Source organism: Oncorhynchus keta, chromosome 15 (assembly GCF_023373465.1).
Source record: "Oncorhynchus keta strain PuntledgeMale-10-30-2019 chromosome 15, Oket_V2, whole genome shotgun sequence".
Taxonomy (NCBI): Eukaryota; Metazoa; Chordata; class Actinopteri; order Salmoniformes; family Salmonidae; genus Oncorhynchus; species Oncorhynchus keta.
This window is the reverse complement of record NC_068435.1, coordinates 27325276-27352446: the sequence shown is the minus strand read 5'-3', so window position 1 is coordinate 27352446 and position 27171 is coordinate 27325276. Positions and strand designations below refer to the sequence as shown.

Genomic DNA, 27171 nt, shown 5'->3' with positions numbered 1-27171 from the left:
CATCATGACAGCTCATCCTCCTCTCAGACTTTTAAAGGGAACATTACATAATTATGTTGCTGTTAAACATTCTGATTGGTTTCATCCTTCCAAGTAAAAGTCCCAATACGACATATCACTTCATATTTGTATTTTGGGAGAAATGTATATATTTTATATTTGACCGAAGTCATGTCAGAAAAGCATTCAGAAAAGTGACGTCAAGAGAAGAACTAGAATAGCACCGGAGGGGATGGCTGACTCCAAACCAATTGTGCTATTTTGTTTTTTCGCATTGTTTGTAACTTATTTTGTACACAATGTTTCTGCTACCGTCTCTTATGACCGAAAAGAGCTTCTGGATATCAGAACAGCAATTTACCACCTCATACTGAACAAAGATTTTTTCTTAATGAGTCTGACGCCAAGGATATACTGTTACTCCCGGCCAGGCCCAAATCCCCATGATTCGCATGAAAAAAAGACGGAGATACAGGGGGTGCAGATCCGGGTGCCTTCTGAGAATTCGTCCATGTGTGGGTAACCCTCCTCTACCATCCGTTCCATTGGCCAACGTGCAATCACTGGAGAATAAACTGGATGAGCTCAGTTCGAGACTATCCTACCAACGGGACATTAAAAACTGTAATATCGTATGTTTCACAGATTCGTGGCTGAATGATGACACGGCTAATATACAGTTGGCTGGGTATTCCGTGCATCGGCAAGACAGAACAGCTACCTCTGGTAAGACGAGGGGTGGTGATGTGCATCTACTTATCAATAACAGCTGGGCGTGATGTCTAATGTTATGAAAGTGTCAAGGTATTACCCCCTGTGAGTTAGAGTAGCTCATTATAAGCTGTAGACCACACAGTCTACCAAGAAAGCTTTTATCTGTATTTTTTGTAGCTGTCTATTTACCACCACAAACCGATACGGGCACTAAGATCGCACTCAATGAGCTGTATAAGACCATAATCAAACAAGAACTTGCTCATCCAGAAGTGGTGCTCCTAGTGGCCGGGGACTTTAATGCAGGCAAACTTAAATCAGTTTGATCTAATTTCTACCAGCATGTCACATGTGTAACTAGAGGGAAAAAAAAAAAAATATATATATATATATATTTTTTTTTATACTCTTTACTCTTTATTTACTCCACACACAGAGAGGCGTTCAAAGCTCTCCCTCGACCTCCATTAGGCAAATCTGATCATAGTTCTGTCCTCCTGATTCCAGCTTACAAGCAAAAAAAACAAAAGCAGGAAGTACCTTGAAAGGCTGGTCATGGCTCACATCAACACCATCATCCTAGAAATCCTAGACCCATTCCAATTTGCACACCGCCCCAACAGATCCACAGATGACTCAATTGCAATTGCACTCCACACTGCCCTTTCCCACCTGGACAAAAGGAACACATATGTGAGAATACTGTTCATTGACTACAGCTCAATGTTCAACACCATAATGCCCACAAAGCTCATCACCCTGGGAATAAACACCTCCCTCTCCAAATGGATCCTGGATGGGTAAGGGTAGGCAACAACACATCTGCCACGCTGATTCTCAACACGAGGGCCCCTCAGGGGTGTGTGCTTAGTCCCCTCCTGTACTCCATGTTCACCCACAACCATTATATTTCAGTTTTTTATTTTTAAAACATTTGCAAACGTTTCTGAAAACCATTTTTGCTTTGTAATTATGGGCTATTGTGTGCAGATTGAGGGGGTGGGGGGGCATTTAGTCCATTTTAGAATAAGAAGGGGTCTGAATACTTTTCAAATGCACTGTATCTAACCACTAGCAGTCTTGAAACACATCACTTATTAGCAGTTCAGCATTTCTTGTATTGTTAAACAAAATCATGAGAAACCTTTACCATTGTAGTAGACATTGAACATCTATAACCAAACAAGCTAAAACTGCGTTGTTGGCCGATGGTAGCCATAGCTAGCCACATGCTAACCTGAGTGCTAACATTACTAGCAGCAGTAACAGTAAATCCAGGTATGGTTAACAAACATTGGCTACCATGATATCCTGCAAGTTATTGGCCAATAAAGATCAGGCAGTTAAGCAAAAACAAAGACATACCTTGAAATAAACAAATGACATTAATCCTATTGGTATTTGACCATTCATTTCTGCAAATCAAATCAAATTGATTTATATAGCCCTTCGTACATCAGCTGATATCTGAAAGTGCTGTACAGAAACCCAGCCTAAAACCCCAAACAGCAAGCAATGCAGGTGTAGAAGCACGGTGGCTAGGAAAAACTCCCTAGAAAGGCCAAAACCTAGGAAGAAACCTAGAGAGGAACCAGGCTATGTGGGGTGGCCAGTCCTCTTCTGGCTGTGCCGGGTGGAGATTATAACAGAACATGGCCAAGATGTTCAAATGTTCATAAATGACCAGCATGGTCGAATAATAAGGCAGAACAGTTGAAACTGGAGCAGCAGCAAAGTCAGGTGGACTGGGGACAGCAAGGAGTTCATCATGTCAGGTCGTCCTGGGGCACGGTCCTTGGGCTCAGGTCCTCCGAGAGAGAGAAAGAAAGAGAGAATTAGAGAGAGCATATGTGGGGTTCTGCAAACGTGCATGGTTGCAGGAGTTTTTTTTCTATCTTGCTTGCTAGCTAGCTTATTTCACCCCCAAACACCATGCTTGATCCGAGTTGGCCAGTTTGTTTTGCATGCCCCGGTGAACTTAGATAGTTGGCTATCATCTACTAGCAACATAACATGATAAAACACTTTGGGCATTTTACTACCTACTTACCCGATTCACCTCCATCACCGAAGCCACCAGCAGAATGTTGCTTTATTGACGTCAAAGCCGCAATATATTGGTATGAGTTTTTGATTAATGTAATTCAAATTGCAAAAATAGAAGTTCATATTTGATAAACTTTTGCATACTGTTTAGATGGAATATAATCAAAGTTGTTAGTTGTGGAATATATATTGTGCAACTTTTCTTTTAAGACAGTTTGTTTACAAGTCTTTGAAATGGATAGTTGAGGGCAGAAAGGTTTGATGTGAAAGGCATAGGATGGAAATGTATTTTCTTGCTTACTCAGTGTTGTATGAAGCTTGAAGGACATTCCCTGCTCCTCCTCCACTGCTATCTGAACCTGAGTGTGGTGCCCCTGGGGTAACTGAATGTCACAGTGAAGGTCAGGGTGGGGGTGATGATTAGGCCAATAATGGAGGAGCCATTCTCTCCTCTGACAGACAGGAGATCTCATCCCACTGATCAGTTACTCATAGAAGACTACACCACACCAGACCAGACGGGTTAGCAAATAGTGAATCCAATATTGGATTCTACTGGTCAATATCTGTGTCTTCTGTTTTACAGGACCTGAGGTGGTGTCTGTGAGCGACCAATCATGCATGTGATCTGATGATTGGTTTCTTATTCAACATTTATGAATCCGACGTTGCACCAGTTTTTTTGGAATTGATAAAAAAATCTAAATGCCAGAGGAACTCTGTCACTGAACCTGAAACCACAGTGAAACAATTGCCTGTAGTGATTGCTATAGTGATGGGAGGGGACCATTGATACAGTTATTAGATCTATATTTGACTCTAAGTATTAATTAGTAAAAATATATACAGTGCATTCGGAAAGTATTCAGATCCTTTCCCGTTTTGTTACAGCCTTATTCTAAAATGGATTAAATTTTAAAAAGTCCTCAATTTACACACAATGCCCCATAATGACAAAGTGAACAGGTTTTTAGAAATGTATGCAAATGTATTTAAAAAACAGATACCTTACTTACATAAGTATTCAGACCTTTTGCTATGAGACTCGAAATTGAGCTCAAGTGCATCCTGTTTCCATTGATAATCCTTGACATGTTTCTACAACTTGATTGGAGTTCACCTGTGGTACATTCAATTGATTGGACATGATTTGGAAAGGCACACACCGGTCTATATAAGGTCCCACAGTTGACAGTGCATGTCAAGGGCAAAATCCAAGCCATGAGCTCGAAGGAATTGTCTGTAGAGCTCCGAGATAGGATTGTGTCGAGGCACAGATCTGTGGAAGGGTACCAAAACATTTCTTCAGCATTGAAGTTCCCCAAGAACACAGTGGACTCCATCATTCTTAAATGGAAGAAGTTTGGAACCACCAAGACTCTTCCTAGAGCTGGCCACTCGGCCAAACTGAGCAATCGGGGGAGAAGGGAGGTGACCAAGAACCCGAGGGTCACTCTGGCAGAGCTTCAAGGTTTGTCTGTGGAGATGGGAGAACATTCCAGACGGACAACCATCGCTGAAACACTCTACCAATCAGGCCTTTATGGTAGAGTGGACAGACGGAAGCCACTCCTCAGTAAAAGGCACGAGAAAGCCTGGTTGGGGTTTGTCAAAAGGCCCCTAAAGGACTCTCAGACCATGAGAAATAAGATTCTCTGGTCTGATGAAACCAAGATTGAACTCTTTGGACTGAATGCCAAGCGTCACATCTGGAGGAAACCTGGCACCATCCCTACGGTGAAGCATGGTGGTGGCAACATCGTGCTGTTGAGATTTTTCAGCGACCCGGAGACTAGTCAGGATCGAGGGAAAGATGAACAGAGCAAAGTACAGAGAGATACTTAATGAAAACCTGCTTCAGAGCGCTCAGGACCTCAGAATGGGGTGAATGTTCACTTTCCAACAGGATAATGACTAAGCACACAGCCAAGACAATGCAGGAGTGACTTTGGGACAAGACACCCAGCCAGAGCCTGGACTTAAACCCGATCAAACATCTCTGGAGAATCCTGAAAATAGTTGTACAGTGACGCTCCCCACCCAACCTAACAGAGCTTGAGAGGATTTGCAGAGAAGGGGAGAAACTCCTCAAATACAGGTGTGCCAAGCTTGTAGCGTCATACACAAGAAGATTCTTGGCTGTAATCGCTTTCAAAGGTGATTCAACAAAGTACTGAGTAAAGGGTCTGAATACTTATGTAAATGTTATATATATATTTTTTTTTAATTATATTCTAAAAACCTGCTTTTGCTTTGTCATTATGGGTATTGTGTATAGATTGAGGGGGGAAAAAACAATGTAATACATTTTAGAATAAGGCTGTAACGTGACAAAATGTGGAAAAAGTAAACCGGTCTGAATACACTGTGTGTGTGTGTATATATATATATATTATGCTACTGTAGGTAGCGTTAGCTAGCACTTATCGGCTATACTTGAGCCAAACCTCCGGTCTTTTTAATCCTATAGCTTGTTCTCCATCTTCTTTTTAAATAGTGAGCCAACATGTTTTCAGCACTTTTTTCACCTTGACTGATGAAAAACGTGTTTTCGCATGCTCTCCTCTCTGCAGCTGACTTTTTGTTTACCTTTATTTAACTAGGCAAGTCAATTAAGAACAAATTCTTATTTTCAATGACAGCCTAGGAACAGTGGGTTAACTGCCTTGTTCAGGGGCAGAACGACAGATTTATTTTTACCTTGTCAGCTCGGGGATTCGATCTTGCAACCTTTCGGTTACTAGTCTAATGCTCTAACCAATGCCCCAATAGTGAGCAATATCCTTGGAACATCAAATCTCAATACATATCGTATCGACACCTAAGTATAGTGATAATATTGTGAGGTCCCAGCCCTAGAGTGCTGAATTTAATCATGTGTCCTACATATTTTGCATCACATCCACTTCAATGAGTAAAATAGACAATTCCTGAGATACTTTTTGAAAAACAGCTCTGCCATTCTATCACACACACACCTATTTTCCCCCGTAATTTGCCTCGGCAGAAATTAGACATGGTTAGACTGTTCCCTGGGGCTAAGTCTGGTCTAGTTTATTGCCGTGGCTATATTTGTTCTGATCTTCAGATCTTCAAGTAGTCATTGTTTTGGCAGTCTGAATCCTTGTTGATAGGGCTGCAGCCTGCTTATCTAATAGTCTAACAGGGGCTCCTGTAGGCAGAGCCCAGGTGGTTCTGTGCTCCATTCAGGCCAGAGCGAGCCACTTCCCAGGGTGTGGGTTTGTCTACCTCCTAAACGCTGTTTGTTGGGCACAGCGAGGGCGTATTAAGCGGAAGCTGCCAACTTAGTCTCTCCTAGTCTCCTGTGGCTTTAGCAAATACTGTAGTATGAAATGCAAATGGCACCATATTCACTTTATAGTGCACTACTTTGGACCAGAGGCCTATGGTAGTGCACTATAGGGAATAGGGTGCCATTTGAGACTATACCACTGAGGAAAGGGTGAGAGACATTATGGTGCATGTGTGGTATTGTGCTCTTTGTTGCTTTCAATGTCATCATGTTGGAATTTCGATAACTGACACGGTTTGATAGACATTTAAAAAAAAACTGGGATTGAGATCATGAAATGCAGCATGTTTAACAGCAGTTTCAGAATCTACATAACAGTAAGAAAAGGCAAGTTATATTGCCACAATATATATATTGTTCTGCATCAGATTGCAGATTGATTGTGCACTTGGTATATTGGTATATTCAAAATCCTGTATGAAATACTGGGCTGTTGTATTGTCTTACATTTAAAAGTATATGTAAGGACATTTGAAGGTCCCCCCTCCTGTTAAATAGCATCAAATGAAATTGTATTATGGGTCTTCTAAATGCCATGGTCACAATGTACTGGCATCTTTCTGCTCTGATGAAACATTGCTCGATTTTATTAAAGGGCATCTAAAAGGCAATGGCTTTGAATTGTGAATACAGTTCAAGTGAATGGACTGTATTATATTTTCATTCAAACATGAAGAAAAAAAGTTCACATGACATTACATCAAAGGACTGCACTGTGTCAACAATCACACTGTGATAAATTTCACTTCATATCCTCATATTTCCACATTACATTATAAGGGAATAGTCTCGACAATGGATGCTACTCACCCCCTACTACCTCAATATCTCTCTTTCTGTCACTTTCTCTCTCTCGAACTTCCCTACTCTCTCTCCATCCATTGACTCTGTTTATTCTCCTAACAAAACCGTCACCTGCATTCTAAATGACAGCATCCGGTACCATCCTTAAGGTCTTCCTTATTGATCTAAACAAGTGACAAGGTTAAAGACTTCTTGCACTTGAAGGCAATGGAATGGACGCCTGGTGTAATAAGCCTTTTAAAGCTCCCTCCTTGCTCCCCCTCTTCCCTCCCCCGTCTGCTGTGTACCCTGGAGTGCCTCAGACAGACCCTGTCTGATTGTAAAGAATATTAAGCTTATTAAGGGTGTCTGGGCAACTGAATGACTCATACTAACTGCCTTCCCTGTACAGTATAGGAAGACAGGGCACAATGATTCGCCGGCCAATCCGTTGTGCCTAAGCAGTGATAAAAGCTTCCAAGCTGATGGTCAAGGCTCTGGCTTAATAAATCTGTCTTAACTCTGTAGACTTGAGCCTGGCCTTACCGCCTGAAATACTCTAGATCCAGCTTCCAGCGGAACATTACACTTAACCCTGAGACTAGAACAGTCAGTTTGACAGGCCAGCTGGATCTGACAAACATAAAACAGAAAGAGAAGGTGTTGGATTGGGTGATTGTTTTTCCCATATGAACTTACAATTCCACATGAAAGGGAGATTATCACGTGAAAGTTATTAATAATGTAAAACCTCACATTTCACATGTGAAACTGTAATTCACGAGGTGATAAAAAAAAAATCCTCACATGTGAACTCTAAATTTAATACATGTGAAAATATGGTTACATGTGACATTTAAATGAATGTGAAAAACAGCTATTTCACATTTGAAACTGCAAATTTGATATGTTTTTTTTTTGTTTGTTTGGGTGCACTGAATTAGAATTGAAAGTGTGGTCAAGACACTGCCATCTTGGATCTGATTCTCTCACTGAGCCATCCTAAATATATCTCTGGATATCTGCCACTCAATAATATAGCCTGGCCTGCGCTCATCACAACTGATAACGAATATGGCAGAGATCTCTTAATGAAGCAAAGAGCTCCAGTTCAAAACCATTTCACAGCTTAGCCTCCATCTGTGTGTCTGCCAGAGACTGTTCCTCTCTGCCCGGGTACCAGTGGTCTGTCTCTATCACACCCAGAGCCAGCCAAGTGGAAGGGTAGTGACTCAGTAGGATGAGCCTGCAACAGAGCTAATCTCATGGTGAGAACCAACATGGCTCCTCTCGTCGGATTCAGTCTCATTTCTTTTTGGACCATTATAAAAAAGTGGGTCCAATTTGGCAGGATATGAATTCAATTTCCCCAATTTAAAAAGGTTCACCAGAGACAATTTGGTCAGACCTCCTAGTATTTGTTATACAGGGCCTCTAATCAGCATAATCATTGAGAATTATAAATGGCGGTGCCTGGTGTATGTAATATAGACACATAGGCAGAGTTCTCAGGTCTCAAAACGAATTGGCCAGAGGGACCTGGGCGTGCTGACAGTTACAGTAGGTGTCTTCAGTGCTAACATTCGGATAATAGAAACCTCCTCAACCTGACAGTGAAATCAAACAGCAGGAACCCAGATAGGTCCCTAACAAAGGGAAATGTGACTTATTCAAACTAATTAAGGGAGACCAATTGCAGAAATCCAATTTTAGTGAGTGTGGAGAAGAAAGAAAATAGTCAAACTTCCACAGAGGAAGCTTAGGTTTTGCACACCAATATGCTATATCCAAAAACTTCTAATGCCTAAGAGAGACCTGCATGTTTTTGAGCCATGGTCGAGGTTACTGAAGCATCTAGGTTGTTACCATCAACATGGTAAATCCTGGACTATGAGCTTCATAAAATCTATTATAGACCCAGTCCGTATTAGATAGAACGTCACGACCCTGTGCGGAAAACAACCTGTGGTTACCTAGGTTACCCCATTGGCTCACAGCAAAATGTGACCTTTTTTCATTTACATTTAAGTCATTTAGCAGACGCTCTTATCCAGAGCGACTTACAAATTGGTGCATTCACCTTATGACATCCAGTGGAACAGCCACTTTACAATAGTGCATCTAAATCTTTTAGGGGGGTGAGAAGGATTACTTATCCTATCCTAGGTATTCCTTAAAGAGGTGGGGTTTCAGGTGTCTCCGGAAGGTGGTGATTGACTCCCGCTGAACCAATGGGAACTCAGAGAGAACAAGGGTTCTAGAGAGACGGGATGGGAGCTAAGGATATTCTCCCCAATTTACAAAGACTCCAGACAAAAACACAACTACTCCCATGTTTAATGGTTGCATTTAGTGGCCATTTGCTTTATTTGACAGCCATAATAAATTACTCCCCTGACAAAACTCAAGGTCTTGTGAAAAGAAATATCATTCGAGTACCTATCAGATTCTCTTTTTCAGTTCTCTCCTGCAGCCACTAAAATATCTCTGTGGAAAATGAATCCTCAAACCGACTGGCTCTGTTGCTTGCCGAATAAAACTAATGCATAAAAAACACAAGCCATCGTTATTTATTCGATCTGAATCGATGAAATGTTGCAGAGAGCACAATAAAAATGTTCCCGTCTCCACTGATACTGATATTTTCAAATACAATTTTCTTGTTGTCTGCTTATTTTAGTGAATTACAAAACAACGACATTTAAGAAAAGTACAACATGTCTAAAGATTACTTTTCAACATTGCCTGCTCCCTAGCGTTCTACTAATACTTAGAAACAATTGTAGGGCTTACTTCATGCCCCTTTTCATGACGATGCTAGCAGCCACTTGAGTGCTAGCTAGTTACCGACCAGAACATTAAGCTAGCCAAGACCAAAAACACGAAGAAACAGACCGTACAGCTAAGTAGTGAGTGGAGTTACAAATGGAATGTCTTACCTGTGATGAAATGTTTCCCACACACGTAGAAACGTGTAGCCGACTTGGACACTGCATCCCCACATTTCCCACACCGAATAGCCTGAAGCCACAGGCCTTTTCTCCCAGGCCCATGGGAGGTTTGAGAACCGTAGGACGTTCCATTGGGGATCAATATGGGAAGAATGTTTTCTCCCATTTGTGGGCGTGGTCGAGTGGAGTTCCTTCGGCAAGGAGACCCACAGCTCCGCTAAAACCACTGACAACTGCTGTTTTCAAGGGATTGTTAAATACATTGCAACCATTTAGTTGTAATATCGTCACCTTGAAGTGCAGTCAGACCTACACATTTTTGATTATTCCATGCAAATCAATTGTGCACATTTAGCTCTATCAACAGTTATTGCAGCAAGTAAATGCATGCTTTTGATGATCCGTAAACATCAGTTGATCATGTCATTTCAGATAGGTAGGGTAGCCTCACGATATCTTTCAATATTGGCCACCATTAATTGGATATTTGAGTGATATAAAAGTGAACTATACCTGACAAGTATGAATGGTTTAGGTTAATTTTCCATCTTTTGTGGGCTCTGCCTGTCAAGCAGGAGAAGGGCACATTTGCCGTTGTACTGTTAGCTGATAAGGTTTACTTTCCAAGCAACTTGGCTAAACATAGTGGTAGGTAGTCCTAATGTATGTTTTTCTCGAACCAATGTGGGTCTACTTAGTGAAGTTAGCTAACATGATCACCCTTTCAACATTGTTTTTAAGAGTGTTTAATTACGATTGCTGCTGATAGACATGATATAGGCTACATTGGTTGATGGACCACTTCAAATCGTCTAGCTAGTTCATAACAGATCACGTCAATATGGCTAGTTAACAAGCCAAACTTTCAAGGGATAAACTAGATGACTACATAAAAATATTGTTTGATTTTCTTGCCATCTATAGTGATGACAGTAGTCTGGCTGATACCTTTACCAGGACGAGGATTTACCGATGTCAAGCTCTTTCCAAAAGCCTAATCTCTGATGAAGTAAGCTAAATCATGTTGTTTGCTTAGCTAGTCACATGCCAAATGGATAGGCTACCTTCACGTATTTGAAATGACATGATCAGTTGATGCTTACTTATCAAGAAAACCATGCAGTTACTTGCTGTATAACTATAATGAGTTAAATGTGGAATAATCGGTAATGTGTAGTTCTGACTAACCTCAAACGGTGATGATATTAAAACAAAATAGTTATAACATTAATTTAGCAACCCCTTGAAAACGGAACGTAGTTGTCAATTGTTTTAGCGGAGTTGGGGGTCTCCTTGTCCCCCCAGCAGTCAAATCGAACGTATTTTGACGTTTTATTGAAAACTACATATATCCGAAGCCTGTGGGAAATACTGTTTTGTTGGTTCCAGATTGTGTTTAAATACAGCATTGAGCACCTATTCGGAGAGAGTGTTTACATCCTAAATGGCACATTGTTCCTTATATAGTGCACTACCCTGTCAAAGGTGGCGCATTACTTAGGGAATAGGGTGCTATTTGGGATGTAGTGCAGGTAACAAGTAATTAAGAGTCACCATGGCGATCCAAGGACATGCCTGGCTTCTTTCCTTCCTTCCTCACAGGAACTGCCTGGTGAACCTTCACCATAAGGAAGCTTCCCACTTCCTTGACTCAGCAGACTTCCCCCAGTTGATCTGTTTCTCCTGGGATTTAAATGAGGGAGAATTCATTTCCATCAGGGCTGTTTACCTCTTCTCACAGTCACAGACCCCAGCTTCTCACTCTAGTGTTTTTCAATCTATTATTTCAATGCACTAGTGCACACTAGGGATAAAGTCCCATTGTGCCCAGTCCTGATAAAATATATTATCCAAGATGAGGGAAAAAAGAAACACATTATAATTGGATTCCAAATGTGTTTATTGACCAGATAAAATGACCAGATTTCTATCCACTATCTCTGGCTTTATTCACTGTGGCTAAGCCATTCTCTGTTTCTTTCTCTTCTCTCTCTTCTCTCTCTCATCTTTCTCTCTTCTCTCTCTCTCTCTCTCTCTCTCTCTCTCTCTCTCTCTCTCTCTCTCTCTTGTAATGGATTCTGGGGGTGTCTCAGCTCTTTTAGTAAATGACTGCCTTTGGGATGTACTCATTTGTACCATCTCATGGAATCCCTCTCATCATACCACTGACACCACCAGTGCAGCGCAGCGCCCACTGAGTGGATACTACACTGAGTGGGAAGGATGTAAGTGATGAGGTAAAACCATACCCCTCTCTCAAGTATCTTAAAAACCCTCTTTTAGTCTCACTCTCACTGTTGGCAACATACTCTCTGTTCAAATGAGAGGGGCGGCCAACCTGCAGAAATAGATATCCTAACAATTTAGTTAAACACAATAGGTGTTTAGCTACTCTGCTATTTCTATCTAATCACATCATGTTGAACTCCATGCCCACTGCCACCATTAGATGTTACTATGACAAAGTAGTCTCTTCCCACTCTATCCTACAGTCTAACAAGGTCGTCAGACACGCGCTATGCCTTTTTATAGAATAGAGTGGGGTCTACTTTCTACTAGATTTGCCATCTCTCCAGTCAGTGAGCAGCTCCTCTATTGCATATTAGGGCGTCCTCCTCTGTCCTCTGTGTAGGCCTGCCACTGTGAACCCTAGCAGTGTTTGGCCTGCTTAGGCCGTGATCCCTTCTGGTCTCCTCTGGATTCTCCTTTCACATTCATCTGTAGAGAACAATGGATTGCTCCGTGCATATTCTCTACACTGTCACAGCCTCTCACACATCATAAGGGAGCAGGGGTTGGGAATGGGAATACTACTCCTTCCTCAGACCCATTTGAATGAATGATTGATCAAGATCTGCGTTGGAGGAGTGTAAGTTGCGGTATCCAAATGTCACACGAGGCACATTGAAATATTGATGCTTTCATCTGTACAGTATTTGCACAGAAAAAAATAGGAAAGCTTCGGATGAGCTCTCATGCCATGCATGATGTGAATGCAATGAGTTCCTCCACATGCATGTTGTGGGAGAGAGGGTTTGTACTGGGGAAATGTTGTTCAACGTTCCTTCACTGTACTGTATATTCAATGAGGGGGCAGGAGGGAGTTGTAGAGAAAGCAGGCTATTTGGAGTAGAGGAGTGCAGTAGCAGGGCTCCATTGGCGCTTCCTTGCAAAAGAGACCTTTGTCTCAATGGTGACTCCCTGTTCAAATAAAAGTCAAATACCTGGGCCTACAGAGCAGGGATGTTGAAACAGGAGACTGTTCGACTGCCCTGCTGCCACGCTGCATAACCTCCGGATTTACAAGCCGTTCGTTACAATTCTATCTTTAACTGCTCTAACACTGAACTCAACCTTCCTCTTCCTGTCCTCAGTTTACAGTGCTTCTCTCAGCACTAACATTCCAATTCACACACACACACACTTTGCTCTACACTTTGATACTATAATAATAGCTTATTTACCGTATGTATATTTTCTTAATTACCACCAACATAATTATATGAGAGAGGGTTGATATTAACGATCTCATCATGGGAATGTAACCGGGCCCTTGATTCTCTCTCAATATCCAGCACATCTCCATAAAAGTAGTGTGATTAACGGTGAGAAACTGTTAGAATATAGACAGTGACCTGCAGCTGCAGCACCAGTTAATCACACTATCAATTACGCTCTCTTTTATAGTTAATTATCCAGCCAGACTGGATTGATTGTGTAGTAGTAAATCAATATGAGAAACAGTTCTGAGCTAAAGTTCAATTAGCTATTTAAAGGTAGGCTTTAACCTGCCGTTTGCACGCAGAGCTTAGAAAGATTGTGGAATAAAGAATGTTAGATGCAACATATCGGGGATGAAAGTGGGTTGTTACAGTTTCTATTTCTGTTGAGTCATGTCTCTCTATAGCCTAGTAGTTTTAAAGCTTGCAGACTGAGATGTAGGCCTGCAGGTATGCCATGGTAACCAACATGAAGTTCCAACATTTGTGGGAAACTATTGTGGCAAACACAGGAGTGAGATGGGAGGTACTGGTTATTATCATCCATCCTTTCAGACAAGCAGAGTGTCTCTGAAAGGCCACTCAAGCCCAAAACACTGTCGCTCTCCTCTCTTCCTCCCCTGCCCTGTTTCGGTGCGGTTCTGTGTGTGTGTGTGTGTGTATAGTTCAATAAAGTGCGGGTGATGAATGAGCACTCGCGGCCGATGCAGAGCCCCTATTAACATATGGCATTTGTGTTCTCTGGCAATTCGTCACCCCAATGTAAACAGAGACAGCCTCACAATATGAATCCTCTCACACTCTGCAGAGGAGAAATCAATGGGATGATATAGCAGCTTCTACTTGGCCAAAGGGCCGGTGAATGACCATTTAGCCTGGTGATAACAGTGGCGTCTGAGCTCAGCTAGCGCCGGGCTGGCCATCGCTCTGATATTCTCACATTGATTAAGGGACGGAGCAGCAGAGCTCGATACCCATCTCAAGCTCCCATTTCCAGTGAATCCATAGTTATTATGATTTTTGTTTGTGTGCTCCAGATCAGAGATAATCTCCCATCGATCCCAGTGTGGTTATCTGACATAATAGTCCATATGTGAGCAGGTTGACATTTATTGGGAGGAATCTTGTTCTGGAGGCAGAGCCAAGCAATTTCCACTAGATGGGCCAGTGGCAAAGTCAAAATTGTCTATCTATGCATGAAAACAACAATGTGCTTTTTGGTCTTAATTTAAGTTTAGGATTAGGCATAAGGTTAGTAGTGTGGTTAGTGTTACAGTTAGGTTTAAAATCAGATTTTGTGGCTGTGCTAGTTAGTGACTACCCTGCAGAGCTGCCTCCTGTACATGAGTCATTGTCAGGAGAATTATCAATCACAATGATAATAACTAACAATCAATAGCTTTGACCAATCCCTGAGGTTTGTAAGACCATGGGTTTAATAATAATTAGGCAGACTTAGCTGATGCAAAAGGTTAGTACAGTTAATGTACGAGAACGTTCTAAAATCAAAAAATGCAAACACAGTCTTTATAACACACACAAACAAGTTCAAATCTTAAACTACGCCTTGCTCAGACAGTCAGTGTTTTTCCACTACACAGGTACATTGTTTCTTTAATCTGCAACATGTTTCATAATTTTCAGCAAGCCTAAAGGTTTCTCCCCTCCCCGCGTGGAGACAGAATGTTCTGTAAGGAACACAGTAGTACAACTTGTCTGTCGATAGCTCCTCTTATCATTTGTTTCACATTTGCACCCTGCTTACACACTAAAAAGGAACAAAAGGTCCTTGTTCTAATTCTAACTAAAACTACACAAATCATCAGATTATAGTTTTATGATTCTAATAAATGTCATGCAATTATATGGTTTCAGGGTGGAATATTTTAATCATTACCTTTAAGCATATTATCAGCCATCCCAATAAATGCCAACCTGCTCCATATGACGGCCCCGGTTTAGCGACTACATCAACATACTGGCCTATGTAAATGATTAAGGCTACTGGCTGGAAGCCCAACCGGCCACAGGGTGGCACTATTATTCCTTTTATGTTGTTTGTCATCTTACGTCCTACTTTAATGTATTCAGACAGTAATACACTCGTTTCCCCCACAGACCGGCTCATACATAAAACATTAAATTCTCTCTGCAAAGGTGTCAGTTTCCTCCTTAACCTCTACGGGATCGGTGTCCTCCCCCTCTTCGGGACAGTTGAGCTAACGTGTGCTAATGTGATTATTATGACATGGTAAGTAACAAGAACATTTCCAGGACATAAACATGTCTTATATGGGCAGAAAGTTGAAATTCTTGTTCATCTAACTGCACTGTCAAATTTTCAGGACCTATTACAGTGGACAAATACCATGCTATTGTTTCACGAGAATGCACAACAACAAAAAACTTTTATCATGGCAACTGGTTTGATATGTTCTCCTCTGAAGGTAAACAATGTACTTACATGCAGTAATTTTGCTCTGATTTGTCATCCTGTGGGTCCCAGAGATAAAATGTAGCATAGTTTTGTTTGCTAAAATCAATTTTTATATACAAATGTAGGAACTGGGTTCTACAGTTTGAACCCCTGCTGTCTGCCCCCTCCAACCACCATCTAGAGGTGAGAAGTTTAGTGTCTTTTCTGTAGGGAAGCTAATTATCCATCATTTATGACATTTCTGGCAGTGTGTAAACATATATTTTTTTATGACCATATCATTTTTGTATGTGCTCTACGGTCATGTACTTGACAATGTATCAATTGACCAATTCGGCACCTTTGGGCAGACTTGATAGAACATTTTTAACAGTAATGTAGTGGTTCATTTAATCAGTCTAAAACTTTGCATCTTATAAAAAACACATTCTCCGCCCCCATTTTTGGATGTTGCATACCGTGTGAGTCTGTTTACCCTTTGCTGAAGGCGTACCACAACATCAGGACATAGCATTAGCCACCCTAGCATGGTGGTGGATAATTGTGCTTTATTAAGACAGTCAGTATATTTTCTTGTTTTCTTCCCACCGACGAGCTATTAAATCGAGTTTAGGAGGAAACTGACTTTGCAGCCTGAATGGAGGATGTTTTATGTACAAGCCAGTCCATGGGGGACACAAGTGTATTACTGGCTGGGCTGACTGCATCAACACCTAGAGGTAATATGACATCAGGAAGAACTACACCTTCTAGGGGTCTCGACGCTTGCTGGGTTGCTGAAGAAGCACTCTGTGCATATCAAATCAAATCAAATCAAATGTTATTGGTTACATTCACATATTTTACAGATGTTATTGCGGATTTAGTGAAATGCTTGTGTTCCTAGCTCCAGCAGTGCAGTAGTATCTAACAATTCACAACAATACACACAAATCTAAAAGCAAAAGAATGGAATTAAGAAATATATAAATATTAGGAGGCCGTGGCTCGGGTGGTTGATGTCCTTGATGATCTTTTTGACCTTCCTGTGACATTGTGTGCTGTATATGTCCTGGAGAGCAGGCAGTTTGCCCTCGGTGATGAGTTGGGCAGACCGCACCACCTTCTGGAGAGCCCTGCGCTTGCAGGCGGTGCAGTTGCCGTACCAGGCGTCGATACAGCCCGACAGGATGCTTTCAATTGTGCATCTGTAAAAGTTTGTGAGGGTCTTAGGGGCCAAGCCGAATGTCTTCAGCCTCCTGAGGTTCTTCACCACACTGTCTGTGTGGGTTGACCATTTCAGATTGTCATTGATGTGCACGCCGAAGAACTTGAAGCTTTCCACCTTCTCCACACTGCGGTCTCGTCAATGTGGATAGGGGCGTGCTCCCTCTGCTGTTTCCTGAAGTTCACAATCAGCTCCTTCATTTTTCCAACATTGAGGAAGAGGTTATCTTCCTGGCACCACTCCGCCAGGGCCCTTACATCCTCCCTGTAGGCTGTCTCGTCACTGTTGGTAATCAGGCGTACTACTGTTGTGTCGTCTGCAAACTTGATGATTGAGTGGGAGAAGTGCGTGGCCACGCAGTCATGGGTGAACAGTGAGTACAGGATGTGGCTGAGCATGCACCCTTGTGGGGCCCCTGTGTTGAGGATCAGCGAAGTTTAGGTGTTGTTTCCTACCTTCACCACCTGGGGACAGCCCTACAGGAAGTCTAGGACCCAGTTGCACAGGGCAAGGTTCAGACCCAGGGCCCCCTAGCTTAATGATGAGCTTGGAGGGTACTATGGTGTTGAATGCTGAGCGATAGTCAATGAACAGCATTCTTACATACAGTGGGGAGAACAAGTATTTGATGCACTGCCGATTTTGCAGGTTTTCCTACTTACAAAGCATGTAGAGGTCTGTCATTTTTATCATAGGTACACTTCAACTGCATAGGTACACTTCAACTGCGAGAGACGGAATCTAAAACTAAAATCCAGAAATTCACATTGTATGATTTTTAAGTAATTCATTTGCATTTTATTGCATGACATAAGTATTCGATCACCTATCAACCAGTAAGAATTCCGGCCCTCACAGACCTGTTCGTTTTTCTTTAAGAAGCCCTCCTGTTCTCCACTCATTACCTGTACTAACTGCACCTGTTTGAACTCGTTACCTGTATAAAATACACCTGTCCACACACTCAATCAAACAGACTCCAACCTCTCCACAATAGCCAAGACCAGAGAGCTCTGTAAGGACATCAGGGTTAAATTGTAGACCTGCACAAGGCTGGGATGGGCTACAGGACGATAGGCGAGCAGCAATTATTAGAAAATGGAAGATGTTCAAGATGACGGTCAATCACCCTTGGTCTGGGGCTCCATGCAAGATCTCACCTCGTGGGGCATCAATGATCATGAGGAAGGTGAGGGATCAGCCCAGAACTACACGGCAGGACCTGGTCAATGACCTGAAGAGAGCTGGGACCACATTCTCAAAGAACCATTAGTAACACACCATGCCATCATGGATTAAAATCCTGCAGCGCACGCAAGGTCCCCCTGCTCAAGCCAGCGCATGTCCAGGCCCGTCTGAAGTTTGCCAATGACCATCTGGATGATCCAGAGGAGGAATGGGAGAAGGTCATGTGGTCTGACGAGACAAAAATAGAGCTTTTTGGTCTAAACTTCACTTGCTGTGTTTGGAGGAAGAAGAAGGATGATTTCAACCCCAAGAATGGATGGGGCCATGTATCGCAAGATCTTGGCCAACAACCTCCTTCCCTCAGTAAGAGCATTGAAGATGGGTCGTGGCTGGGTCTTCCAGCATGACAACGACCCGAAAGGGCAACTAAGGAGTGGCTCCGTAAGAAGCATCTCAAGGTCCTGGAGTGGCCTCGCCAGTCTCCAGACCTAAACCCAATAGAACATCTTTGGAGGGAGCGACAGCCCCGAAACCTGAAGGATCTGGAGAAGGTCTGTATGGAGGAGTGGACCAAAATCCCTGCTGCAGTGTGTGCAAACCTGGTCAGGAACTACAGGAAACGTATGATCTCTGTAATTGCAAACAAAGGTTTCTGTACCAAATATTAAGTTCTGCTTTTCTGATGTATCAAATACTTATGTCATGCAATAAAATGCCATTTAATTACTTAAAAATCATACAATGTGATTTTCTGGATTTTTGTTTTAGATTCCATCTCTCACAGTTGAAGTGTACCTATGATAAAAATGACAGACCTCTACATGCTTTGTAAGTAGGAAAAACTGCAAAATCAGCAGTGTATCAAATACTTGTTCTCCCCACTGTAGGTATTCCTCTTGTCCAGATGGGATAGGGCAGTGTGCAGTGCGATGGCGATTGCATCATCTGTGGCTCTGTTGGGTCGGTAAGTAAATTGAAGTTGGTCTAGGGTGTCTGGTAAGGTGGAGGTGATATCATCCTTAACTAGCCTCTCAAAGCACTTCATGATGACAGAAGTGAGTGCTACATCTCTGCTCTGATAAGAGGGAAGCCAGTTGATTTCTCAGTGTGGAGCCATTTTACAAATCAGATAAGGCATCCACTCATGTAGAATTAGAAATGTAGCCTACATAAAATGAAACACCCCTGTCTGTAACCTCAAAATGCTGGCAGAATCATTACAGACAATACTGAAGGTCTCCATAAACAGCAGTGAGTTGCATTTCATTGTTATGTGTTAATTTTGTCTTGCGTGTCCTTGCCTTGCTCCTGTAGGTGGTGTTTTCATGGCTACATTGTTAATATGTGTCACCCATCCCATGGCCCATGGGAAGAGGGGCAGTAGAGGCACACAGTACCTTGTGATGAAGTGCCGGGATGATTTTTTCCTATGGTGTGTTGGGGGAGGGGTGGGTGGCACAAGGCTGGGATGGGCTACAGGACGATAGGCAAGCAGCAATTATTAGTTTTAAGTTCCTCGGCATACACATCACAGACAAACTGAATTGGTCCACTCACACTGACAGCGTTGTGAAGAAGGCGCAGCAGCGCCTCTTCAACCTCAGGAGGCTGAAGAAATTCGGCTTGTCACCAAAAGCACTCACAAACTTCTACAGATGCACAATCGAGAGCATCCTGGCGGGCTGTATCACCGCTTGGTACGGCAACTGCTCCGCCCTCAACCGTAAGGCTCTCCAGAGGGTAGTGAGGTCTGCACAACGCATCACCGGGGGCAAACTACCTGCCCTCCAGGACACCTACACCACCCGATGTTACAGGAAGGCCATAAAGATCATCAAGGACATCGACCACCCGAACCACTGCCTGTTCACCCCGCTATCATCCAGAAGGCGAGGTCAGTACAGGTGCATCAAAGCTGGGACCGAGAGACTGAAAAACAGCTTCTATCTCAATGCCATCAGACTGTTAAACAGCCACCACTAACATTGAGTGGCTGCTGCCAACACACTGTCATTGACACTGACCCAACTCCAGCCACTTTAATAATGGGAATTGATGGGAAATGATGTAAATATATCACTAGCCACTTTAAACAATGCTACCTTATATAATGTTACTTACCCTACATTATTCATCTCATATGCATACGTATATACTGTACTCTACATCATCGACTGCATCCTTATGTAATACATGTATCACTAGCCACTTTAACTATGCCACTTTGTTTACTTTGTCTACATACTCATCTCATATGTATATACTGTACTCGATACCATCTACTGTATGCTGCTCTGTACCATCACTCATTCATATATCCTTATGTACATATTTTTTATCCCCTTACACTGTGTATAAGACAGTAGTTTTGGAATTGTTAGTTAGATTACTTCTTGGTTATCACTGCATTGTCGGAACTAGAAGCACAAGCATTTCGCTACACTCGCATTAACATCTGCTAACCATGTGTAAGTGACAAATACAATTTGATTTGATTTGGCGCCTCTGTGGGGAAAAGAGGAATAGGAAGGGGTGGTCGGCAATGGGGGAGAGGAGAGAGGGGGCAGTGGTGGCTTTGAAAGCTTCTCCTCCCAAGACCACGTGTTGTGTACCCCACTCCCCTCCCCCCTGGAGGGAGACACCGTTCAAACTTAGTGCTGCACTGGCTGGCTGGGCTACTCTGACAGAATACACCATGTTGACCATTCTAAAGGAGGAAGGGATCCCTACAGTCAGCCCCACTCCCAGTAATCTCTGCTCTACGGCACTGTAACCTAGTGATGCCACACGGACATACTGTAACGGCATCTCACCCAAACCTCATCATCCCTCTCTGTCTCTAACAGGGAATTCTCATTGCGATGTACACATATATTACAGTTACTGTGAGTTCATGTGGACGTGTACTGAATTCATGGCGATTTAAAAAAAAAAAAAAAAAGTTTAATGAAAATGTCCCAGTCACCAGGTAATGCTCAAGGCTGGGTCATTAAGATGCTACGGCAGAGGAAGATGGTTTGCTGTTTTTCTATTCTGACCATGTGCTGTTTCCTTTCTTTCAGTTCAGCGGATGAGAAGTTTCGCTGGAATAACCAAGGTAGGTACATTTTACATCCCATGCATGTAGTTCTGTGTTATGTCACAGAGCACGCGACAACCTCAGTTGAGTTGCATACTTTGAAATGATAGGTGTATCTTGTGAGTAAAGTGGAGTGGACCATGCCTAGCTCCTAGGTGTGGACAGCTGTCATCATTTGTCAGATAGACACAGCTTTGTTGCTGTTCTGTCTTGTCAGTCCGGTGTAAAAATTTGCACATCTAGTTGAGACTATATTGATGGGCTTAGAGCAAAGTATGAATGACAGAACACACCTTTGTCTTCTAAAGTATCAAACACAGGTAGTCTAGGATTTGATCATTGAAGCGGCGGTGGTCAAAGATTTATGACTGACTGCAAGTCATGTTCAGAATTCTGCTGCTCCTGCTTCTCCTGGGGAAGTTCCACTGATGTTTTGGATGAAATTATAAAAATGTTGCACAAACAGAATTATCCCTGAGTTAAAACACCAGTAATCATCATCATGACTCTAATAGGGTAGAGGACTAAGTGTCTGCTGCCAGTAGCCTCAGCCTTAAATGAGAGATTAATCCTGATCTTAAACCTCTTGTGTAAGGCTTTAACCCCTTGGCACTGTTTGCCATACTGATGACACTAGACAGAGGACAAGTATGTCAGTTACTGTAGGTAAGGACAAACACATAGTCAAGGAGAAGGTACGGCACGGCAGAGACACATTTCAGTGTTTAGTCAAGAGCTTTTTGCTTATCTAGCATGGTCACCACCACCTGGCCGTCAGAGTGTGTCTGTAGTAAACTCTTGCCTCTTTTTAAGGTAACTGAACACTAATCCTGCTTCTCTATTCATTTCTGTGTCTCCACAGACGGACAGAAGGACATTGAGGAAGAACTGACGACCGGCTTGGAGCTGGTGGACTCCTGCATTAGGTCACTCCAGGAATCTGGGATACTTGACTCCCAGGAATTCTCCGCAGGCGACAGTAAGGACCTTATGCAGTGCAGATTCATTTTTTTTTTAACTTACTTTTAGGTATATTGTTTAGTACCTTTTAAAGCAGCAGAAACATTGTGAATAAAGTGATTTGATTTAATTGTTGAATTACATCGTATCCTTACTATAGTTAAGATATTTTCAAATTCACTAGAAATAGACAAATAGCTTTCATTTGGCACATGTCAAGCTAAGTTGACTGCAACACTTTTTTTTAAAACTTAGACATGTTTAGAACTGATTATGCTTATCAATATTTAAAATAAATGTCAAGAAAAATGTCAAGAATTATCTGTATGGAATCGCCTAGATACAGAAATGCTAGGTGATAGGTCTCTCTTTTGTAGAGCCCAGAGTGATATCAATGACTGTTTCAATCAGGAACTATATACCGCAGGTGTTTGTCTCTTATCACCCCTGCCTTCTGCATTCGAAACAGTTGTTTTCCTTTCTCTTTTGAACCCAAATGTCCTCACTTCATTTGATCTAAGCAATGATCTTCATCTTTCCACTAAGAGCCACTGAGAGAGTATTATCTGTCAGGATAAATTCAGTATATGTCAAGGGTTTGATATGGAAATGATGTCTCGCCGAGGTGTCAGCGGCTTCCTTCGGGCATAACAGAGAACACATGTGTACGAGAAACACGCTTTCAAATCAGCCACCGCAAAATAAATTACGTTCATATTCAATCTGTTGAAAAGTGTAGGGAGTTTTGGGGCTAGGAAGGGAGAACGTTTTCAGATAATACTAGTTTATGCCCAGTGTGTGTGTATTGGCACGTTTGTGTGTGTACGTACGTGCATGTGCACGTCTCATAGACTGTGTTTGCACACATATGTGCACAGCACACCCATCTTACTCCCCTATCGAGTAGTGAGGCTAAAAATAGCATCTTGATGAAATATTGAAATGTTTTCATACAGAATGCAGGTCGTAGACTAGATGAATAAAGGATCCCCTCCCTGTATATTTCAGGCACCCAGAGCGATCACCACCCCAGGGATATTCCTCTGGTCTGCTAGACTACTTGACTCTACCACACACACCACAAATGAACTCTTCTATGAAAGCTCCTGCAATATTCACTTTCCTTCCTGAAATCCTCTCCCAAACATTCACTACCATTGACACGATTATGATTTAGGAAATACCCAATAACTTAACAGCCCGAAGTGGTCGCAGAAACATTTCCGTGGTCATTTTCATACATACAGTGTGTGTGTGTGTGTGTGTGTGCCAGCTAGAGGCAGTTATTGGGCACAAGTTGCCAGTGACTCCACGCTAATGTGAAAATGAGGTCGGTGTTGCCAGAACAACATGGATGTGAGAGTAAAAGCAGAGGAAGGTGTGAAGGCAGTCAAGGGAGGAAGTCTTACAGACCTGTGAGCAGTGTAGAGCGCTGAAACAGATCACACTGAAACAGGTTCACAGCATTTTACTTAGTGACTCACAGCTAAATCGCGGAAAATAGTATACTACTATACTGTACATTTGATTTGTTTTTGTGTGTGCAGTAATTCTATTTCGATTTAGAACTGTCTTTTATACAAAATATAATATACTGAATCCTATTGCTGATGTAATAAAAATATAGGTCTATGAAAATAAAATGCTGACGTTAGTGTTACTATTTGAATTGAAGGCTAACCTTTACTTTTGGCCTCATTCTGCACCACTTGTGCTCAGTAACTCCCAGTTCCTCCTGATCCATTATGCATGCCCTTACTCTCTCCATTTCTGGGTCTGAGAGAGAGAGAGAGAGAGAGAGAGGTATTTCGGTAGAAAGGTAGGTGTAGAGAAAAGCAGAGAGAAAGTATTTGAATTTTAAAGACCCTACAGTACATCAACATTCAACCCTCAGACGTCATATGAGAGACTGGGAGAGAGACTGGTAAAAGAGAGTGTGGGGGATATAGAGACAGAGGGTAAGAGGTTGTCGCAATATTTCAGCTCCACTATTCTCTCTGCCCTAAACAGGACAAGGCCTGCTATCCCAGAGTGCACTACAGCTCAACAATCAGGATGGTTCACTCTCTTACCCAGCCGGTTACCTCAGCAACCAGGCACTAGAGGCCCTGCCCCGCAGTGGCCAGGTGGGAGGGGCAGTCCACAGTTACAACCAGGTGGGTGAGACTTAGAGCCCTGGTCAAAAGTAGTGCGTCTGTCAATGATATTAGTCTCTTTGCTGTATAGTCTGGATTTCAATATGGCATGTGATGTAGGTGTAAGATTTAAGGTTCTTTCTGTGGTTCTCCAGGTGACGTCTAGCCGTGCGGCCCAGCTAGCTGCCAGTGTAGACTCCACCCAGTCCAGAGAATCGTTTGCCCAGGGCCATGGCAGCGCCTTCCACATGCCTGACGCCCCGCCAACTCCTTCCATGTACTACTCTTGCTCCACCCTGCCTGCCCAACGTGTGAGCTCCCCCCACTCCATGCAGGCCGTGGGCTCTCCCACCAAGCTTCAGCGCCTGGGCTCTGCCTCTGACATGCCCAGCTACGCCACCCTGCAGCGAGTCTCCTCGCCCAAGCAGTCCCCCAGCCGGCTGGCCAAGTCCTACAGCACCAGCTCCCCCATAAACATGGTAGTTGGGTCTGCTGGGCTGTCCTCCACTTCCCCGCTGCACATGGCTTCTTCAGGCAACGCCTCGGGCTCATCCCCACTCCATCAATTCAGCTCTACCGTGGGTAACTACGCTACCCTGTCCCCCACCAAGCGCATGCAGCACTCCTCGGACCAGTACAAGATCTCCCACGAGCTGTATGCAAACGCCACCCTCGGGAGACCTGGCAGCCTGGCAGGTGGGTGCACAGGCTCAGACAGAGAGAAACTGCCTTTATATACAAAACATTAAAAACACTTTCCTAATACTGAGTTGCACCCCCCCCTCCCCTTGCCCTCAGAAATTACTACATTCGTGAGGCATGGACTCTACAAGGCGTTGAAAGCATTCCACAGGGATGCAGGCCCATGTTGACTCCAATGCTTCCCACAGTTGTGTCAAGTTGGCTGGATGTCCTTTGGCTGGTGGACCATTCTTGATAAACACGGGAAACTGTTGAGCGTAAAAAACCCAGCAGTGTTGCAGTTCTTGACACATACTGGTGCGCCTGGCACCTGCTACCATACCCCGTTCAAATTCACTTAAATATTTTGTCTTGCCCATTCACCCTCTTGAGTGGAACACATACACAATCTATCTTTCAATTGTCTCAAGGCTTAAGAATCCTTCTTTAACCCGTCTCCTCCCCTTCACCTACACTGATTGAAGTGGATTTAACAAGTGACATCAATAAGGGATCATAGCTTTCACCTGGATTAACGTGACCAGTCTATGTCATGGAAAGAGCAATGTGTTTTTTTCTATGGGCTCAGCAGTCTTAAATGTATATATGTTTTCTCAAATTACTCTAAAAGCTGTAGTTAATGGACTTGATAATACTAGATATTATTAATCATGTTTGGAACACAGGAGGATGCTGGTTTTATGGAAACCATGTGTTCAATACCATTCCATTGATTCTGTTCCAGCCATTACCATGAGCCCGTCTTCACCAATTAAGGTGCCACTAGCCTCCTGTGGTTTGGAACCACGTAATGATGTTTTCTATGTTTTCTTTGTGGTGTTCAGGATCCAGGGGCTCTTATAGCAGCCAGCACAGTCACCTGGGCTCTGAGCTGCGACCTCTCCAGTCTCCTGAGCACCACATTGACCCCATCTATGAGGACAGGGTCTACCAGAAGCCTTCTATCAGGAGTCTCAATCAGAACCAGGGTGAGTCAGATGGTCCAGAACCCCTGCCCTACTGCGCTGGGCATCCCCTTATATTTGACTAGGCTTTTGTCAGGCTCACCTACTTCTTTTGACCAACTAAATGTTAATATTCCACTGTTGGTTTCAAGAGGGTTATCATTCAATGAGAGGTTCAAGAGCCAAATGCGTTCTCAGTAGATACTTATATTTGATTGGTTCTTTGAAGTTCTGTGTCAGCACTTGATTAGTCCTTGATAGGGAGAATTTACTTAAAGCAACAATACATTGTATAATGTCAGAATTAGATGGAAATGAAGCAAACACAGCAAGCCCAAAAGGTAAGGAAGCAGGTATTTCAACAGTCAATGCCCCACATTTAGATGATTATTCAGGTGGGACTTAGGTGGGCCTTTAAACTGTGGTTTTCCTGCAAATAACGCTAATGATCAAAAACAACATTAGCGTTTTTATCACTCCATCAGATCGTTTATCTCAATTTTTCAGTTCAGTTATGCAAATCTGATTAATATCTTGATAGCAATCACAATCACATAACATTAGATAATTAGATATTAGACAGAAATAAATCTAAATTATTCCCGCAGAATTTAAACTCAACTCGCGTTGAAAACTGAGTTGGAGGCACCCACCATGGTCAAATGCATTCCACAGTATTTAGCCTAATGCTTTCTTTAATGAGCATGTGTATCCCCTCCACAGAAATTCCGCCTCACGTCACTGCATATGATGAAATCCTACTATACGATCTGAAAAGCTTTGTAGTTTCTTAACGGCTAGGGAATTGGAGTTACAATCTTGCTTCCTGTTTGTAAAGACTGCAGGCTACTAAATTATGAAAGACCTGAGGGAATAGTGTGATTCTTACTGGTGTTTCATTGAGCATGGGTTGAGATGGTACAGATTGTGCATGAAGGCTGTTGGCTCATATCCTCACAGCCTTCTGTACAGTGCTGTATCCATCCTCTGCTCATGCTCAACCTAATTTTTTATTTTATTTTTAATCTTTATTTAACTAGGCAAGTCAGTTAAGAACAAATTCTTATTTTACAATGACAGCCTACCGGGGAACAGTGGGTTAACTGCTTTGTTCAGGGGCAGAACGACTGGTCCAACGCTCTAACCTCTAGGCTACCTGTCGCCCCATCTTTCACCCCCTTCAGGCAACCGTCTGGGCAAAATGTTGCATCT

General features: G+C 42.8%; 1 protein-coding gene across 2 annotated transcripts in view; it reads left to right on the top strand.

The window, feature by feature from the left end:
* ctnnd2b (catenin (cadherin-associated protein), delta 2b) overlaps positions 1 to 27171 on the top strand; it is a 107665-nt gene that overhangs the window by 29514 nt on the left and 50980 nt on the right. For both annotated transcript variants that reach the window (XM_052463795.1, XM_052463796.1), the window contains 5 exons: positions 21202 to 21236; positions 22081 to 22197; positions 24189 to 24334; positions 24469 to 25009; positions 25840 to 25983. In XM_052463795.1, coding sequence (XP_052319755.1) covers positions 21202 to 21236; positions 22081 to 22197; positions 24189 to 24334; positions 24469 to 25009; positions 25840 to 25983 — 983 coding nt within the window. The remainder of the gene's footprint in view (positions 1 to 21201; positions 21237 to 22080; positions 22198 to 24188; positions 24335 to 24468; positions 25010 to 25839; positions 25984 to 27171) is intronic.